At 41.7% G+C, this 20,186-nt stretch overlaps 1 protein-coding gene across 4 annotated transcripts in view; it reads left to right on the top strand.

The window, feature by feature from the left end:
* Positions 1-20,186, top strand: part of LOC111970151 (inositol 1,4,5-trisphosphate-gated calcium channel ITPR1) — a 162,948-nt gene that overhangs the window by 19,255 nt on the left and 123,507 nt on the right. For all 4 annotated transcript variants that reach the window (XM_023996693.2, XM_023996692.2, XM_023996691.2 and 1 more), the window contains exons 4-12: positions 6,406-6,521; positions 7,340-7,426; positions 7,942-8,100; positions 13,925-14,023; positions 14,790-14,873; positions 15,088-15,234; positions 15,447-15,542; positions 15,675-15,719; positions 17,485-17,639. In XM_023996693.2, coding sequence (XP_023852461.1) covers positions 6,406-6,521; positions 7,340-7,426; positions 7,942-8,100; positions 13,925-14,023; positions 14,790-14,873; positions 15,088-15,234; positions 15,447-15,542; positions 15,675-15,719; positions 17,485-17,639 — 988 coding nt within the window. The remainder of the gene's footprint in view (positions 1-6,405; positions 6,522-7,339; positions 7,427-7,941; positions 8,101-13,924; positions 14,024-14,789; positions 14,874-15,087; positions 15,235-15,446; positions 15,543-15,674; positions 15,720-17,484; positions 17,640-20,186) is intronic.

Below are 20,186 nucleotides of genomic sequence, written 5' to 3'. Positions count from 1 at the left end.
TCACCAAAAAGAAGCGAGACGCAGTGCGGGGGAACTCACCAGAAAAGCACAGTGTAAAATAATTTGTCTGAAACTAGCTAGCTCACAAAGCTTATTTTAAACACCCAAAGATAAAAGCAACACTCAGCAGCAATTATTTCATATCAGCAACAACTGTACTAGCTAGCTAGTTAGATGCAATATTTAGTGTAAGTGTATGTAAACTTCCGACTTCAACTGTATATCACACATGACACGAGTCACGACCCCACGATAGTTCAAATTACAATAAACATTACATTTATTAACATCATCCATTAGAACTGTAAAAAGAGTCAGATATGATTTGAGCTCTGGAAACAAATGCTTTCATTAATGCATGGCGCGGGCCTAATTTCACAGGAGCATTGTAAAATAAGCGTTCACTCAATGAACCAGCCTTAACGAACTTTGTTTATTTACATATCAAATGTGATTGTCTAACATCAGTTTAATAATTTCTTTATTTTGTGGCTGCCTAGAACAATGAGCCAGAAATTTCACAGACTGTTTAAATGTAAAGTTTCCTAGTTGGCGTTTCCATTCACTCCCAAATATGGTGATGAGAGGAAGCTGTTTAATCAGCTTCTTGATATGCCACACCTGTCAGGTGGATGGATTATCTTGACGAAGGAGAAATGCTCACAGCGACGTCAACAAATTTGTGCACAAAATGTTAGAGAAATAAGCGTTTTGTGCGTATGGAAAATGTATTTTATTTTAGCTCATGAAACCTACACTTTGTTTATTTTTTTCAGTATATTTCCTTACAACCGGTCAAGCTGATGTAATTTGGACATTTTGCACTGAAAATCATTCCCGTTTGTCTTTTTTTGTTATTGCATTTTTTCTCAGGTCCCTGAACTTTGCTCTGCGATTTCCAAATTCTGTTGTGTTACAGCCTCAATTTAAAATGGATTACATTTCTATTTTGTCTCACTGATCTGCACACAATACCTTATAATGTTAATGTGGAATTATGTTTTTAGAAATTTTTCTAATCAATAAAAAATGTAAAGCTGAAATGTCTTGAGTCAATAAGTATTCAACCCCTTTGTTATGGCAAGCCTAAATAACTTCAGGAATAAAAATGTGCTTAACAAGTAAGATAATAAATTGCAGGGACTCACTCTGTGTGCAATAATGGTGTTTAACATGATTGTTGAATGACTACTCCATCTCTGTACCCCACACATACAATTTCCTCAGTGAATTTAAAACACATTCAACGACATAGACCAGGAAGGTTTTCCAATGCCTCACAAAGAAGAACACCTATTGGTAGATGGGTACACATAAAAAAAAAGCTGACGTTGAATATCCCAACGAGCATGGGGAAGTTATTAATTACACTTTGGATGGTGTATTACACTCAGTCACTGCTCAGGGATTTCAATGAGGCCAATGGTCATTTTAAACCAGTCAGAGTTAAATGGCTGTGATAGGAGAACTGAGGTTGTATCAACAACATTGTAGTTACTCCACAATACTAACCTAAAGGACAGAGAGAAAAGAAGGAAGACTGTACAGAATAAAATAACCTAAAATTCAAGGTAACTGGAGATGACATTGAATGTTCCTGAGTGGCCTAGTTACAGCTTTGACTTACATTTGCTTGAAAATCTATGGCAAGACATGAAAATGTCTGTCTAGCAATGATCGACAACCAACTTGACAGAGCTTGAAGAATTTAAAAAAGAATAATGAGCAAATATTGTGCAATCCAGGTTTGGAAAGCTCTGGAGAGACTTACCCAGAAAGACTCACAGCTGTAATCGCTTCCAAAGGGGATTCTAACGTATTGAATACTTACCTAATCAAAATATATTTGTTTTATTTTCAATTAAGAACGTTTATTTTAAATTTTTCTTTCACTTTGACAATAAAGAGTATTTTGTGTAGATTGTTGACAAAAAATGACAAATATATTTTAATCACACCTTGTAACACAACAAAATATAGAAAAAGGTGCGAGGTCAAGGTGCGTGAATACTTTCTGAAGGCACTGCACATCTCTTCGTGTCGCTACAGCTCAGCAAAGGCTGGGGTTCACATAAACAAAGGCTCATGTCAACATTCTCACCTCCATCATCCGACCATACACATTCTGCTGCTGAAACACATCATTATTATGTTTCAAGTAGCAGACCAATCTACATTCCATCATGTGACACCTAGATACCAATTGTTTTCATCTCATTGTGTTCAGTTTTCCCTTAAACATAGGACCTTTGTCTGTCTTTGTCAGTTCAGAATGTTCTGAAAAGTTGTAGTTGTTGTTTTGTTGGTGACTAACAGAATGTGAGAGCATGTGGAAGACATTAGAGGGATCTCTCCTGCTGGACAGAGGCTGGTTTTGTCGTCTGTTTGTTTTGCTCTCCTCCCTTCATCCTTCCTTTATCCTGCTTTCTTCCTCATCACAGCTAAAATTGTTTACATGGATGTGTACTGGGTCATTAAACAGCTCTACAGTTCAGGCTCAACCCAGACGTTTAGAATAAGGATATGTCTTCAGCATATTGAACTAACCTGTCAGTGAGGTAAAGGAGAGGTTAGGCAAGGGAAGGAAGCTGTTGAAGAGCATCGAGACTGCGCCATTGTCTGGGACATGCAATAAAGCTGAGAGGTTGCTTCCTTTATAAACTGTAAAACAGGATAAGAACAGAGGATAGACCCAGACCTGTGAAGTTGTCTGGATTTGAGCTGGTCCTGGCTATTGAGTCTCTCCACCAGGCCAGACAGGCATCCCTATTCCTGGCAGCAGGCCTTTGATAGCTCTCTCTTTCTCTGTTACACTCTGTCACTCTCTCTGTCGCTCTCTCTCTTTGGGTCTCTGTCTCTGTTTGTGTAAGGCCATGTTCTGAGGACACCGTGTGTGTGTCGCTGTTTTTTTCCCTTTCAACTTTCAAGACAGAGGCAACACATCTGAGCTCTCTTGTTTTGTGGCCTTTATTGGTTTCATTTGAATGTTTTGATGTTTGCTGCCCTGGGTGGGGGGGGGGGGGGGGGATCTAGGGGAAATACTAGGCTACTTAGTGGGCTCGTCCACTCTAGCATCCAATCTCTGAATTATTCTGTACTCTCAGGGGCTGTGCTTGCTTACCATATTGTCTGGTGGCCTAGCTAGCTCCACTTTGGTCTCTATTAGGATTCCATGATTGTGAGCTCATGAGTTGACAATCAGTGGGTCATAGTCCTGTTCTGTGATTGGTAGACAGTATATTCTGCTGATACCAGCCAGCTAAAACCAGGAATGTCAACAAAGTTTTGAATCATTAACTGCCCCAGTTTACCAGGTCGCCCTCAGAGCGATCTCACCGCCCCTTTTCCCGGAGTCCGAATGGGAATTCTGAGAAGGAGCGGCCACATAATTCCCTGATATCTCCCACAGCTGACTGACAGGGGAGGAGGAGTGAGGAGGAGGTACTTGTTTTGTGGTAGAGATGTATTTCTTCGTCAGTCCGACTACCCTGTGGTATCCTGCATTCTTCTGCCGTTTCACTCTATTTTCACCCCTTTTTGATGTGATTCTGGTGGACGTGTTTTATCAGCCCATCGCTAGAGACGGAATATCTTTTTTTGACACACACACAAGCTACACACACTACAAAGGGCCGCTCTGTCCAGAGCTCTGAGGGAATAGATCAGAGCTCCTCCCTCCATATTCACTTTCCTATTTCTTTCTCTGCTGACACCACTTTCTCTTATTTGTTTGTTTTGGACTGCATGGTGTAAATCACATCCTAGAGAAATAGAGGGGGTATTAACAGCTATTAGCTTGAGGAGAGCTTGGATGGAGGGATGATTGAGAGGGGAGTTGGAGTCCACGACTCTCTTTCCACTCCCCTGCTCTGGCTAGCCTTATTTGGTCACAGACAGACAGAGACAGACAGAGAGAGACAGACAGAGACAGACAGAGACAGACAGAGACAGACAGAGACAGACAGAGACAGACAGAGACAGACAGAGAGAGATGGGTATCCTCTACTTTGCAACACTTATGTAGTGAAACTGCTTGGTTGGTTTAACTGAGAACACATGCAAATTTGAGGCGCTGTTTCTCTGTCTGCTTCCTATTGTGGCTATGGAAATGACTGGTAGAATCACAATACTTTCAGGACTGGCCGGTAGTTTGGCGTTATGTACAGTGACTGTCATATCTCAACATACTCACAAAGAAATCAAAAAAAAAAAAAGCTGCAATAGGATTGTGAGTTTGCTAAACAACATTCTAACACTAACTTTTTGTTGTGAGTTTGCTGAGGAAACTCACCAAACTGTTGAAACTGGTTGCCTTACAATTGTACGTTGAATCAATTTTTTTTACAGTGCTGCTGTACTGTACCCACTGTATACAATCATACCCCAGACTTTTCAGTGGAAATGGTCACAGACAGACACTCTGTTACATGCTGAGTTCCCTATCCCCTTTCCCCCTCTAATGTTCCCTCAGTGGCCTGTCTCATGTCACGTCCTCCCCCTCTCATCTGAGCTCATGAGACCTATCTGGATAGGAACCTGATGCAAACCATCTGTAAGTGCGTGCGTGTGCTCATGTGTGTTTTAGCATGTACCCCTGTGAGAAGGATGATGCAAGTGTGTGTGTCACTGAGCACTGTGAATTTATTTACACTGATCAATTTGAAGTTTGTCCAAAGTTATTGTTTCGGCAACTTCAATATACAGTTGAAGTCGGAAGTTTACATATACCTCAGCCAAATGCATTTAAACTCAGTTTTTCCACAATTCCTGACATTTAATCCTAGTAAAAATTCCCTGTCTTAGGTCAGTTAGGATCACCACTTTATTTTAAGAATGTGAAATGTCAGAATAATATTAGAGAGAATTATTTATTTCAGCTTGTATTTCTTTCATCACATCCCCAGTGGGTCAGAAGTTTACATACACTCAATTAGTATTTGGTAGCATTGCCTTTAAATTGTTTAACTTGGGTCAAATGTTTCGGGTAGCCTTCCACAAGCTTCCCACAATAAGTTGGGTGAATGTTGGCCCATTCCTCCTGACAGAGCTGGTGTAACTTAGTCAGGTTTGTAGGCCTCCTTGCTCGCAAACACTTTTTCAGTTCTGCCCACACATTTTTCATAGGATTGACATCAGGGCTTTGTGATGGCCACTCCAATACCTTGCCTTTGTTGTCCTTAAGCCATTTTGCCACAATTCTGCAAGTATGCTTGGGGTCATTGTCCATTTGGAAGACCCATTTGCGACCAAGCTTCAACTTCCTGACTGATGTCTTGAGATGTTGCTTCAATATATCCACATAATTTTCCATCCTCATGATGCCATTAATATTGTGAGTGACCAAGTCTCCTGCAGCAAAGCACCCACAACATGATGCTGCCACCCCCGTGCTTCACGGTTGGGATGGTTTTCTTCAGCTTGCAAGCCTCCCCTTTTTCTCCAAACATAACGATGGTCATTATGGCCCAAACAGTTCTATTTTTTTGTTTCATGAGACAGAGGACATTTCTCCAAAAAGTATGATCTTTGTCCCATGTGCAGTTGCAAACTATAGTCTGGCTTTTTTATGGCGGTTTTGGAGCAGTGGTTCTTCCTTGCTGAGCGGCCTTTCAGATTTATGTCGATATAGGACTTGTTTAACTGTGGATATAGATACTTTTGTACCGGGTTCCTCCAGTATCTTCACAAGGTCTTTCTGCTGTTGTTTCTGCGATTGATTTGCACTTTTCACACCAAAGTACGTTCATCTCTAGGAGACAGAACGCACTCCTCCTGAGCGGTATGACGGCTGCGTGCCCCATGGTGTTTATACTTGCGTACTATTGTTTGTACAGATGAACGTGGTACCTTCGGGCGTTTGGAAGTTGCTCCCAAAGGTGAACCAGACTTGTGGAGGTCTACACATTTTTTCTGAGGTCTTGGCTGATTTCTTTTGATTTTCCCATGTCACGCAAAGAGGCACTGGTTTGAAGGTAGACCTTGAAATACATCCACAGGTACATTCCAAGTGACTCAAATTACGTCAATTAGCCTATCAGAAGCTTCTAAAGCCATGACATAGTTTTCTGGAATTTTCCAGCTGTTTAAAGGTCACAAGTCACGTTAGTGTATGTAAACTTCTGACCCACTGGAATTGGGATACAGTGAAAATTAAATAATCTGTCCGTAAACAATTGTTGGAAAAATGACTTGTGTCATGCACAAAGTAGATGTCCTAACCGACTTGCCAAAACTATAGTTTGTTAACAAGATATTTGTGGAGTGGTTGAAAACGAGTTGTACTGACTCCAACCTAAGTGTATGTAAACGTCTGACTTCAACTGTAGCTGCATTGACAACACCTCAATCTTAACCATCCTTCACCTCTGAAACTGTTATTCATCGTCTTCGTGTCTCTCTGTCCAGATTGTCTGTTCAGGTTGTGTCCTATGAACCGGTACTCTGCTCAGAAACAGTTCTGGAAGGCAGCGAAGCCCGGAGGAAACAGCACCACAGACACGGTCCTCCTCAACAAACTACATGTGAGTGACTCCCCTCACCCATCTCAACTGTCTTACCATGATATTACTGTATTATATGATTTATTATGTCAATTAATCAGTGGTATAATGACTCCAAATGTCATTCGAGGTATGAGCTCATCCACATCTGAAGAGATACAATAGATGAGCCCTCTTAGATAACTAATCTAAACTAGCACTACTTCTAAAATCCAATACAACTACATTAGTAAAGCACTTACACTCATGTTATTTTCCTTGACTGTGGTAATCTCTCGTTCAAGTGTGAAATACTACATCCTGCAATTCCCTTTAACAACATGTATGGTTTGAGGAGCTCTCTTAAAGGGTTTAGGTTTTCTGTCCCCACACTGGTGTGATGGTGTTAGGGGAATTATATATTTGCTGAGCTAGAGGTAATGTTCAGGTCCTTTTATAGACATTTCTGAAGCTGTAGTTTCATTACTACCACCGTCCCACCTTTCTTCTCTCTCTCTCTCAGCTCTTTCTCCCTCCCTCCCTGTTCTGATACAATACCACTGAAAGCCTTCTGGTATCTGACTACAGAGTCATAAAATGATTCAGATCTCTCCTGTGTTACCATGGTGATGTGAGGCCAGAGTTGTAGGTTCTAGCCCTTCAGTTGAAGCTTGCAGGAGTGTTTGCTGTTAACTGCACTTGCCATTGCTACATTCTTCAGATTTCTGTCATTGAAATTAGCCCTTCTTACTCAAGTCCATGTGGATAATTATTTGTGGATACATTTGTGCAAAAGCAGTAGCAATGTTACTACTAGCAATAGTAATGGTCTCTAACTCCTTTTTCCATCACTTGTGTAGCATGCAGCAGATTTGGAAAAGAAGCAAAACGATTCAGAAAATAAAAAGTTGCTCGGAACGGTGATTCAGTATGGGAACGTCATTCAGGTGTGTGTGTATACATATTCATTGTCTGGATGAACAGTGATTGGCTTGTATCCACAGCTCAAAGTCATGTCAATGAAGCCAATCTATGCCATAATGAATCTCATACCCCACATATTTCTATTGGGTTTTAACGTGACACTCCAAACTTGGAGAGACTAAGAGCCCTGGAGGCATCCATGCTGTTTCTGTTTGTTTATAAATAGAACAGTGATGTGGGAGGATCTAGATGGTGTTTTTCTAGCTTCAGAATTGAGCATGTTCTTTTCTCAGTCAAAACCTTTCAGTTATAGTCTGCTCTGTTTATGTGGAGAGACTAAAACGTACTGCATACCCATAAGGTTAGAGAAAGCCCATACAACGCCAAAATAAACCCTATGAAGAAGATGACGTGCACAAGCAAAACTTGTCAGTATGTTTGTATCACACAATGACAGACTGCTGGGTTATTGTATCGTATCTTATAATATTGTATCGCATCATATTCTATCACCAATATGTTTGCTGTATTCCTCCAGCTCCTCCATCTGAAGAGTAACAAGTACCTGACAGTGAACAAGCGTCTGCCTGCGCTGCTGGAGAAGAATGCCATGAGAGTGATGCTGGACACAGCCGGGAACGAAGGCTCCTGGTTCTACATTCAACCCTTCTACAAGTTGCGCTCCATAGGAGACAGTGTGAGTTCTATGTATATGGTTCTCCAAGCTGGGCTCCAAAGGAGAATGTGTGAGATCTATATGGTTCTCCAAGCTTCGCTCCATAGATGCTGTAAAGAGGTCAATGGAATGCAGAATTGGGGATAGGAGGATACCGGATTGGGGAACATTCAACAAATCTGATCTAACAAAGAGGATATTCGTCATATCCGTCATGATTGATGTATTGTAACAGGCCCAAAATGAACTTTCTAAAGTCCTTTTTGGATTTATTTATGCTTTTTCTTTTCAGGTTTAGAAGTGACTGCTAAGTCCCGTTCTTATAAGCTGATAGAATAGCTAGCGTACAGAAATCGGTGGAGGTAGTCAGTCATTTTGAACTGCAATGCAGATGATTGGTGACGATGACATGAACATGTATTGGGGTTGACATCAATACAAGCATTATACTCTGATTTTTACCTTAACATAGTGTGAAATACACATAAATACTAGCCTGAATCTCATCATTGCTGGGGGGCAATGAGGAGATTCAGGATCTTTCCTCCATGGCATTTCCATTGTTTTGGTCGAGTTCGATTGACTTCTTTACCGCATGTGCAGGAGACTTTGTGAGTTCCACTGTATCTATATCATGGTTCTACAAGCTGTGCTCCATAGGCATTAGTGTGAGTTCAATATGGTTCTACATAGGAGAAAGTGTGAGTTCAATATGGTTCTACATAGGAGAAAGTGTGAGTTCAATATGGTTCTACATAGGAGAAAGTGTGAGTTCAATATGGTTCTACATAGGAGAAAGTGTGAGTTCTATCTTTATGGTTTTATACATCCATCCTTTCTACCAGCTGCGCTTTACAGGAGACAGTGTGAGTTACACCTATGGCAATGATCACACATACTGTATAGGATCGCCTGAATCACAGCTTCTGGAAACATGAACAATCTGTCAGACTGAGTGAATCAAATGTGTAAGGCAATATGGTCACAGATATACCTTCCTAGACTTTCAAAAAATAAGTAAAACATATGCCAAAACTCACACAGCTTGCAAAACCCTATGGTGAAATGTTTTCAAAGCGGCGAAGCACATCTACACTGTATACAAGAGTATGCGGACACCCATTAAAATGAGTAGATTTGGCTATTTCAGACACACCCATTGCTGACAAGTGTATAACATCGAGCACACAGCCATGCAATCTCCATAGACAAACATTGGCAGTAGAATGGCCTTACTGAAGAGCTCAGTGACTTTCAATGTGACAACGACATAGGATCCTATCTTTCCAACAAGTCAGTTCGTCAAATTTCTGCCTTGCTAGAGCTGCCCGGTCAACTGTAAGTGCTGTTATTGTGAAGTGGAAATGTATAGGAGCAACAACGGCTCATCCGCGAAGTGGAAGTTCACAAAAGCTCACAGAATGGGACCGGCAATTTTTGTAGCATGTAAAAATGTTCTGTCCTCGATTGCAGCACTCACTACCGAGTTCCAAACGGCCTCTAGAAGCAACGTAAGCACAATAACTGTTCGTCGGGAGCTTCATGTATTGGGTATCCATGGGTGAGCAGCCGCACACAAGCCTAAGATCACCATGTGCAATGCCAAGCGTCGGCTGGAGTGGTGTAAAGCTCACCGCCATTGGACTCGGGAGCAGTGGAAACGCATTCTCTGGAGTGATGAATCACGCTTCACAATCTGGCAGTCCGACGGATTAATCTGGGTTTGGCGGATGCCAGGAGAATGCTACCTTCCCGAATGCATAGTGCCAACTGCAAAGTTTGGTGGAGGAGGAATAATGGTCTGGGGCTGTTCTTCATGGTTCAGGCTAGGCCCCTTAGTTCCAGTGAAGGGAAATCTTAATGCTACAGCATACAATGACATTCTAGACAATTCTGTGCTTCCAAATTTGTGGCAACAGTTTTGGGACGGCCATTTCCTGTTTTAGCATGACAATGCCCCCGTGCACAAAGTGAGGTCCATACAGAAATGGTTTGTCGAGATCGGTGTGGGAGCACTTGCCAGGCCTGCACAGAGCCCTCACCTCAACCCCATCAAACACCTTTGGGATGAATTGGAACGCAGACAGCGAGCCAGGCCTAATCATCCAACATCGGTGCCCGACCTCACTAATGTGGTTGAATGGAAGCAAGTCCGGTAGCAATGTTCCAACATCTAGTGGAAAGCCTTCCCAGAAGAATGGAGGCTGTTAAAGCAGAAAAGGGGGGACCAACTCCATATTAAAGCCTATCATTTTGGAATGAGATGTTCGACAAGCGGATTCCCACATACTTTTGGCCATGAAGTGTATGTCAGTTTGGGGTCAGTCGACCGATCAAAATGGTGGAAACAAATAAAGGCGGGAGAAACAGGTTTTCTGACCAATATGGCGGCTGTGTATGTGCCGGAAAACACCACACTTTACTTTGTTAGTAATTAAATAAATATACATGTTTTCTGAACGATACAAACAGTTTTTGAGAATGTGTGTACTTACCTACAACTAACTAGGCATTCATTTTGCTATATTTACAAATGTTGTGTTTGCCAGTTAGCTAGCTTGCCAGTTAGCTAGTGATTTTAGGCTAGCTAAATTTTGCAAGCTATCGTCGCTAGTTAGGTAACTGGCTAAAAGCACTAAATTTGCATCTAACTAGCTAGCTAGTACAGTTGTTGCTGATATGAAATAATTGCTGCTGAGTGTTGGTTTTATCTTTGGGTGTTTAAAATAAGCTTCGTGAGCTAGCTAGTTTCAGACAAATTATTTTCCACTGTGCTTTTCTGGTGAGTTCTCCTGCACTGCGTCTGGCTTCTTTTTGATGATACAGTTGAAGTCGGAAGTTTACATACACTTTGGTTGGAGAAATTAAAACTCGTTTTTCAACCACTCCACCCATTTCTTGTTAACAAACTATAGTTTTGTCAAGTCGGTTAGGACATCTACTTGGTGCATGACAAAAGTCATTTTTCTAACAATTGTTTACAGACAGATTATTTCACTTATAATTCACGGCATCACAATTCCAGTGGGTCAGAAGTTTACATACACTAAGTTGACTGTGCCTTCAAACAGCTTGGAAAATTCCAGAAAATTATGTCATGGCTTTAGAAGCTTCTGATAGGCTAATTGACATAATTTGAGTCAATTGGAGGTGTGTACCTGTGGATGTATTTCAAGGCCTACCTTCAAACAGTGCCTCTTTGCGTGACATCGTGGGAAAATCAAAAGAAATCAGCCAAGACCTCAGAAAATGTTTTGTAGACCTTCACAAGTCTGGTTTATCCTTGGGAGCAATTTCCAAATGCCTGAAGGTACCACATTCATCTGTACAAAAATACTACGCAAGTATAAACACCATGGGACCATGCAGCCGTCATACCGCTCAGGAAGGAGACGCGTTCTGTCTCCTAGAGATGAACGTACTTTGGTGCGAAAAGTGCAAATCAATCCCAGAACAACAGCAAAGGACCTTGTGAAGATGCTGGAGGAACCTGGTACAAAAGTATCTATATCCACAGTTAAACAAGTCCTATATCGTCATTAACCTGAAATGCCGCTCAGCAAGGAAGAAGCCACTGCTCCAAAACCGCCATAAAAATGCCGGACTACAGTTTGCAACTGCACATGGGGACAAAGATCGTACTTTTTGGAGAAATGTCCTCTGGTGTGATGAAACAAAAATAGAACTGTTTGGCCATAGTGACCATCATTATGTTTGGAGGAAAAAGGGGGAGGCTTGCAAGCCGAAGAACACCATCCCAACCGTGAAGCACAGGGGTGTTAGCATCATGTTGTGGGGGTGGTTTGCTGCAGGAGGGTCTGGTGCACTTCACAAAATAGATGGCATCATGAGGATGGAAAATTATGTGGATATATTGAAGCAACATCTCAAGACATCAGTCAGGAAGTTAAATGTGTCTTCCAATTGGACAATGACCCCAAGCATACTTCCATAGTTGTGGCAAAATGTCTTAAGGATTAACAAGGTCAAGGTATTGGAGTGGCCATCACAAGCCCTGACCTCAATCCTATAGAAATTGTGGCAGAACTGAAAAAGTGTGTGCGAGCAAGGAGGCCTACAAACCTGACTCAGTTACACCAGCTCTGTCAGGAGGAATGGGCCAACATTCACCCAACTTATTGTGGGAAGCTTGTGGAAGGCTACCCGAAACGTTTGACCCAAGTTAAACAATTTAAAGGCAATGCTACCAAATACTAATTGAGTGTATGTAAACTTCTGACCCACTGGGGATGTGATGAAAGAAATACAAGCTGAAATAAATCATTCTCTACTATGATTCTGACATTTTCACATTCTTAAAATAAAGTGGTGATCCTAACTGACCTAAAACATGGATTTCTTACTGGGATTAAATGTCAGGAATTGTGAAACTGAGTTTAAATGTATTTGGCTAAGGTGTATGTAAACTTCCGACTTCAACTTTAAGTAGCAGCCAACTCGCACTTCAGTCAATCAGGTGTGTTACAGCCAGTTGTGCTAGCCATGTGTGCAGCATAGTATTCTCTTTGTGGATTAAAGCAGCAGAGGCCACGAGTCATTCTACAGCCACAACAACACAAATGGCTGTATCACCTCAGGCCGAGTCAGTGTTTAGGCTGGGACAGGAAAAGGGGTCAGGCCCAGGTCAGGTGTTTTGTGCCGGCTTTCCACTCTAATCCTCTTTGATGAGGGCCAGATCAGATCTAGCTCTGGACTGACTGGGTTTATAGTGGCACCATGCTGGAGCCTTGTACTTCAAATAACAACTGAAGGCAAATAACAACTTCTCTGGTAGAAAACATCATGTGGCATTGGTATCAGTCAACAACAAATAAAGTGTAATCATCAATTCGGCGTGCAGCTTCAGGCGACCCGATCCTGATGTCCATGGGACCATCAGTGAATTACACAATGTATATGGGACAATATTTTAAAATGTCAATAGCTCCAAATTTCATTGACTTAAAAACCTTAACAACTGTAAATTATAGAAATGTATGTACAAATATTGAAAGCATTTAATGAGACTTAAACATGTGCAATATCAACATTTTGTCCCATTTACATCCTGTAATTTTTTGAAGGTTCCTAACAAGCTCCACATATGGGCTATCCAAAGTCGAACCAATTTGCCACTGTCGCACACCCGCCAGCTGAATATAATTGGCAAAATAATTTGGCTATACTGTTTCAAGTTATCTAAAAGGGGGAGTGACTGTACAGTTTTGACAGATAAAGTACAAATGCTTCCCACTTTCGAACACACACACACACACACACACACACACACACACACACACACACACACACACACACACACACACACACACACACACACACACACACACACAACACACACACACACACACACACACACACACACACACACACACACCACACACACGTGACACACACACAAGTGACACACACATCAAAGCAAGTCCCCAAGACCCAAATCTCGTTCTGTCGCATTTCCTAATAAGGAGAATTTAAATCGAGGCTAAATCATGAAGTTCATCCGCGCCTTTAAGGACAGGTCGCTAGAGCTGTGTTTGAATGATCCTAACTCTCCTGGCTCTCCCTGCCAAGATCTTGAGGTGAGTAGGAGCCCCAGGACAGGGTGACCTAAGGTGGAGCCATGATTGTTGTTCTAGTACTACGTTCTTGGTAATAGGCCCTCTGGATGAGTGATTGAGTTTGAGATTCAGAGCTTCACATACTGTCCTGTATTTGACTGCAGACAGACACATTCAAATGAGTTTTGTTCATGTTTCATTGCCCCTAGCAGCTGACGTGCACATGGTAATGCATGCATACTAAATTGTAATGTGTGTTTTCATTCCAGGTGGTGATAGGGGACAAGGTGGTTCTGAACCCAGTGAATGCTGGCCAGCCCCTTCATGCCAGCACCCATCAACTAGTGGACAACCCAGGATGTAACGAGGTTAGACCCTCACGCTGTCTGCAGCTCCTCTCCTATGGGTTTTATACACTGCTGTATGGAGATATACTGTATGTACAGTATTTATAGGAGTGTGTAGTGTGTAATGTTATTGTCCCCTCCTACCATTTCAAACATTACAGCATTGTGCCATGGTCCTCCACATTTGCGTCAAATTATGTCTGAAGAGTTGGCATTTAGCTCTAGTCTGCAGCTCATTCTGTGAGAATGGTGTGCTGCTTTATAGTTATAGGGTACCGGTGAAGGAGTTCTATTAACCTGAGCTGCGGTGCACCGGTCTATGGCTTGTGATGTGATCTGGCAAAAGCGGTGAGGGAGGAGTGCCCTTCTCAAATGGAACAGTAATATGTGCCGCTCGGTCATGTTGTCGACAGCATGGTGCATCGTCCAGAAATGTACAGCTCTTTTCCATAAAATATATGTTTGAATTGTTGTTTCATTGGGAAGGCAGAACAAAGACTTTTGCATGTGAAAACTCAGAATCCTATTCATTACTCCACATGCTTAATTTAGCCTAGGCTATATCACTTTGTTTTGAGCCGACTTCCCCGGGGGCTTTAAACTGGGCACCTGGCGCACGCTGGGAGGCAGCCCGGTTCCAAAACTAATGCAATCACTTTTCACCCTGTGCAACTCCATCCACCGGGGTAATCGGACCAGATAATCAAATTCCCTCTGTGATGGTTGTTGCATGTGTTGCTGTTAAGGGATTAAACTGGTAACTCTTTTTGTTTGCTTGGTGTTTCAGGTGAACTCGGTCAACTGTAACACCAGCTGGAAGATTGTGCTGTTCATGAAATGGGGTGACAATCAGGAGATCATTCTAAAAGGGGTTGGTTTTATCACAACTCTCAACCAATCAGGCCTGATTTTCACAGTTCACATTGCCTTGAGTATGAATCTGAAATTAATGGGTCGACGAACCCGGTATCCCAGTTGAAGACACAACACTGTTAAATGTTATAGGTAGCTTAAAAATATATCCCAAGGCAGTGATACTTTCCCTAGCAGTCTCTGTAACAACCTTCCTGTCTGTTTGTTGGCAGGGTGACGTGGTGCGCCTGTTCCATGCAGAGCAGGAGAAGTTCCTCACCTGTGACGACCACCGGAAAAAACAGTATGTCTTCCTGCGCACCACTGGACGCCAGTCTGCTACCTCGGCAACTAGCAGCAAAGCCTTATGGGAGGTGGAGGTGAGGAGGAAGTGCATAGAAATAGAAATTGTAGAAAGCCCCTCAGATCATGGCAATTTTACTTCTCCTTCACAACTGCAAATTTATTCTGACTAAAAGTTCCATTTTAGTTTGATGTGTATATGGGCTGACAAGTTGTTAATATGTGCATGTACACAACTTCAGGGTAAGATATGACATGTGACTGATGCCTGTGTTTCTCCTCATGATAGGTGGTGCAGCATGATCCATGTCGAGGCGGAGCTGGCTATTGGAACAGTCTGTTTAGGTTCAAACACCTGGCCACTGGACACTACCTGGCTGCAGAGGTCAGTAACACTGCTTTTACCACACGCGCACAAAAAATATATATTTTTGCCAGGAAGTCACATTGAGACCTCTGATTGTGAAGAGAGCCCTAGCTTGTTCATTGTATGTGTGTACTGTTGTGTGTTTTCCAGATGAACCCTGACTATGAGGAAGAGGGCCTGGAGTTCCGCTCCTCAGTGAGTCACCTTCTCCAGTTCTGGTAGCAATGGCCTACCAGTGGCCTAGAGGGATGATGAATACTGTGGCCTAGAGGGAATACAATGGCCTAGAGGGATGATGAATACTGTGGGTCATCTGAACCAGTCTTTCCCATTTGTTTTATTTCATTTAACCTTTATTTAACTTGGCAAGTCAGTTAAGAACCAATTCTTATTTACAATGACGGCCTAGGAACAGTGGGTTAACTGCCTTGTTCAGGGACAGAACAACAGATTTTTACGTTGTCAGCTTGGGGATTCGATTCAGCAACCTTTCGGTTACTGGTCCGACACTCTAACCACTAGGCTACCTGCCGCAGAGTTTTCCTACTGTTGTGTCCCAGGAAACAGTGATTATTGTAACTCTTCTTACTTGTTTATCTCAGCTTGAACCTTCACAGTAAAGAGCATTTCCCCGATGCCACCATTAGATGGCAGTGTCTGCATAGAGAAGCGTGATGGTACTAAGGTTGCAGTCTACTACTAGGAATGGATCTCAGAGTCACACAATTCACTCTACAAGACCCTGACTTCTACAGCACTGACACATACTACTCTCATTAGTCAACACATGGTTGAATAACTAACAGAGCAGGACGCTGAGAATGAACATGTTCCCTTTTCACACTAAGTCAAACCGAGCCAAGTTGTAATGAGCTGGCTGTTCTGGTTATGCATCCAGCATATTATAGTTGCTGGAAAGGACAACTTAAAAAGAAAATATCCAAACCAGAACAGTAAGGTTGGGGTCAGCACCATAGAGTGAAAAGGGTTATACAGTATTAAACAATCATTCACTATAGTGACCATGTGAACACAGCAGAAGACCCAAACTAAAATGACAGCTGCAGTTTAACTCCGTACTTACTCTAACTAATTACCGTAAATACTGAAATATTAACATGTATACATATTTTATTCTCTTTATGTATAACGCTGTGATTGATACTCCACCATACACTGTGATAACAGAGGAAACGTCTCATTTAGCCTTTAGAACTTCATACCATTAGTAGGTCATGACGTGTAGTATTGAATTAAGCCTATTTTTTTTATTGATCAAATTGATGCTCTCATTGTGGTGAAAGAAGAGATCTTTTTGAGTTGTGAGTCAACCTTCTTCAGTATGTTCCTGCACACGATATGCTCTTTGAGTCATTGTCCAGGAATTCTACAGGAAACTGACCTGTGTGTTTCTATCAATCATTTTCCTCTTTATAATCATTGATCCTGTTCTTCTGTGCCTCGTGTCCATGTGGTTGTGCAATGATCTGATGAGACTGTTTTGTTGTCTCTAGTGATCTGATGAGAGTGTTTTGTTATGTTGCCTCTAGTGATCTGATGAGACTGTTTTGATGTCTCTGTAGTGATCTGATGAAACTGTTTTGATGTCTCTGTAGTGATCTGATGAGACTGTTTTGAATGCCTCTGTAGTTATCTGATTGAACTGTTTTGAATGTCTCTGTAGTGATCTGATAGAGACTGGTGGATGTCTCTGTAGTGATCTGATGAGACTGTTTTGATGTCTCTGTAGGATCTGATGAGACTGTTTTGATGGTCTCTGTAGTGATCTGATGAGACTGTTTTGATGTCTCTGTTTAGTTATCTGATGAAACTGTTTTTTGATGTCTCTGTAGTGATCTGATGAGACTGTTTTGATGTCTCTGTAGTGATCTGATGAAACTGTTTTGATGTCTCTGTAGTGATCTGATGAAACTGTTTTGTTGTCATGTTGTGTCTTCAGCTGGACTCTGAGCAGGTGGACCTCCGCGCCCGCCTCAGGAACCCCCAGGAGAAGGTCATGTACACCCTGGTGTCTGTCCCTGATGGCAACGACATCTCCTCCATTTTTGAGCTGGACCCAACCACTCTGAGAGGGGGTGACTCCCTAGTACCCAGGTAGGACTTTGAGCTGGACCTTACCACTCTGAGAGGGGGTGACTCCCTAGTACCCAGGTAGGACTTTGAGATGGACCTTACCACTGTCAGAGGGGGGGACTCCCTGGTACCCAGATAGGACTAGGGCCACTGCATTGTGCAAAAAGACTCCATTACTCATAATACTTCTATAGAAATTAGTAATTTTTCTAGAAAGTAACTTTTTACTACATCCATGAGAATGTGTCAATTTAAAATGCATCTTTAGATGTCATCCTGTATTGTTGTGTGATGGAACTGGTCATGTACAGGGAGAGGGGTGAGTGACCAGGCTATGTCAGGGTTGGGGTCAATTTGAATTGAAGTCAGTCAATTCGGGAAGTAAACTAAAATTCCAATTCAATAATTGAAAGAGCTTTTATTTTCAATGACTTCTCAATAAACTGCAAAGAAGAAACTATTCTTTCTGACGTTTTTCAATTAGTTTTTATTTCAAATTCAATTCACTTCCTGAATAGTCTGACTTAAATCGGAATTGATCCCACCCTGGTATACGTGGTTGTCTATTGAGATAGAAGGTACTAGAGTAGCTATAAAGTCTGGATGTCTGGAAAGATTGACTATCTCTGGAAAATCCCCCAGAAGACGTAGTGACTACAGTAGGTATCCCACTGTTGACGCAGATCAGATTCTAAGGAACATGTTCCAATATGAAATGTAACCGGTCATGTTCCTCCCACTGGAAATGGAGAGACACACATACACACACTAATAATCTTTAGATTACATATGTGTGGTATTTGTTTGTCATCAGCCACATTTAGTTGAATTCAAGTGAAATTTCCCCTATTAAGACACCTGTTATTACTTTCAGTGTAAAGGGTGAGTGGACAGGGTTATGGTTACGCTGGCTTCAGTATAAATTGACATAGGGCATGTGTGAGCAATAGTGTGGACGTGTGAGTCGGTCTGTCATTTTTTTCTCCCTAGCTGAATGTACAGTAGGGAAGCTTTGACTTCCAATAACCAGTGTAACTGGCATGCTGGTTGTGAGGGTGGAAGGATATAATCTGTTGACTGTGATGGAGGACAAAAGGATAATTCCCACAGACTAGACTGACTCTAGACTAGGGTTGCAAAGGGTCAGAAAATGTCTGGAATGTTTCCGGAAATTTTCCATGGAAAGTTGAGCCTGAGAATTTGGGGAATTTTGCTTAAATTCATCAAAAAAGTTAGCTTATAACAGTGAACCTTTTTTGTGGGATACACATAAGGCAATTTTAGGTCTTGTGGCATATTTTGGTTAAACTATCCCCAATTCAATGGAATTGCAACCCTCTGTATGCACAGTGCATTCTTCCATCACATGTACAGCTGATTCTCAAGATCTTGCACACTAATGAGATGCTATTGAGCCCACACTACTACACTGTCTGAGCCAAGGACTACATGCTTTCTGGTAAGTTTTGATTACATTACTGGTTAGGGTGAATATATTTTATATGACATGCATGATTTTTTGTTAACTAGTAAATAGTAGCCTACAGCAAAGTGTGTTTAAATCATTTCTAACTTAACAATTTCTGCTAGTTAGATTTTGCTACCATGTGGGTTTTAGCTTGCTTGAGCCTACTAACTGAGGAGTGTTAATTCACCTGTTTCCATACATGTTTCATTTTAAACAATTATCTTACAAAGGAGTTGTTTAATCTAACTGCTTAACTATTTATCTGTACATGGAATTGTATTGTTTGTTTTTTTACTCATTTTTCCCCTAATCTTACCAGGAAAATGCCACAGGCACTATCTGATGTGTGGAGACATTTCACTGCAGCTAATGTAGAAGGAAATGCTGTGTACGTTTGAAAATACTATGCCAAATCATGAAGAATGTGAAGAATGCAACAAAGATGCAGAATCATTTGGCCAAGTGCAGTTCCCTCAGCGCTCACAACAAGCAACCTCTGACAAAGTCCCTCTACTTCTATTCGAGGTGAAAATGATGAATCAGACACCTTATCGATAGCAACAGCTTATGGTCATCCTGGAATCAGAAGTTTTTTTTGTCTCAATGGAGGAACGTAGTCAGAAGTGCTGATGAATGTCTTGCTCCAGCTGTGTATGCAACTGGTTCACCTCTGACGCTCGCAGGCAATGTGTATTGGAAGAGATTTCTGAATGTTCTTCGCCCAGCATACACCCCTTCAACCAGACATCCTTTATCTACTCATTTGCTGGATGCAGAGTTCAACAGAGTTCAAGTGAAGGTCAAGCAAATCATAGAGAAACCAGACTGTATTGCAATCATCTCTGATGGGTGGTTGAATGTTCATGGGCAAGGAATAATTAACTACAGTGGGGAGAACAAGTATTTGATACACTGCCGATTTTGCAGGTTTTCCTACTTACAAAGCATGTAGAGGTCTAATTTTTATCATAGGTACACTTCAACTGTGAGAGACGGAATCTAAAACAAAAATCCAGAAAATCACATTGTATGATTTTTAAGTAATTAATTTGCATTTTATTGCATGACATAAGTATTTGATACATCAGAAAAGCAGAACT

Source organism: Salvelinus sp. IW2-2015, linkage group LG11 (assembly GCF_002910315.2).
Source record: "Salvelinus sp. IW2-2015 linkage group LG11, ASM291031v2, whole genome shotgun sequence".
Classification (NCBI taxonomy): domain Eukaryota; kingdom Metazoa; phylum Chordata; class Actinopteri; order Salmoniformes; family Salmonidae; genus Salvelinus; species Salvelinus sp. IW2-2015.
The sequence above is the reverse complement of the archived record's forward strand: the minus strand, read 5'-3'. Positions and strand labels throughout refer to the sequence as shown.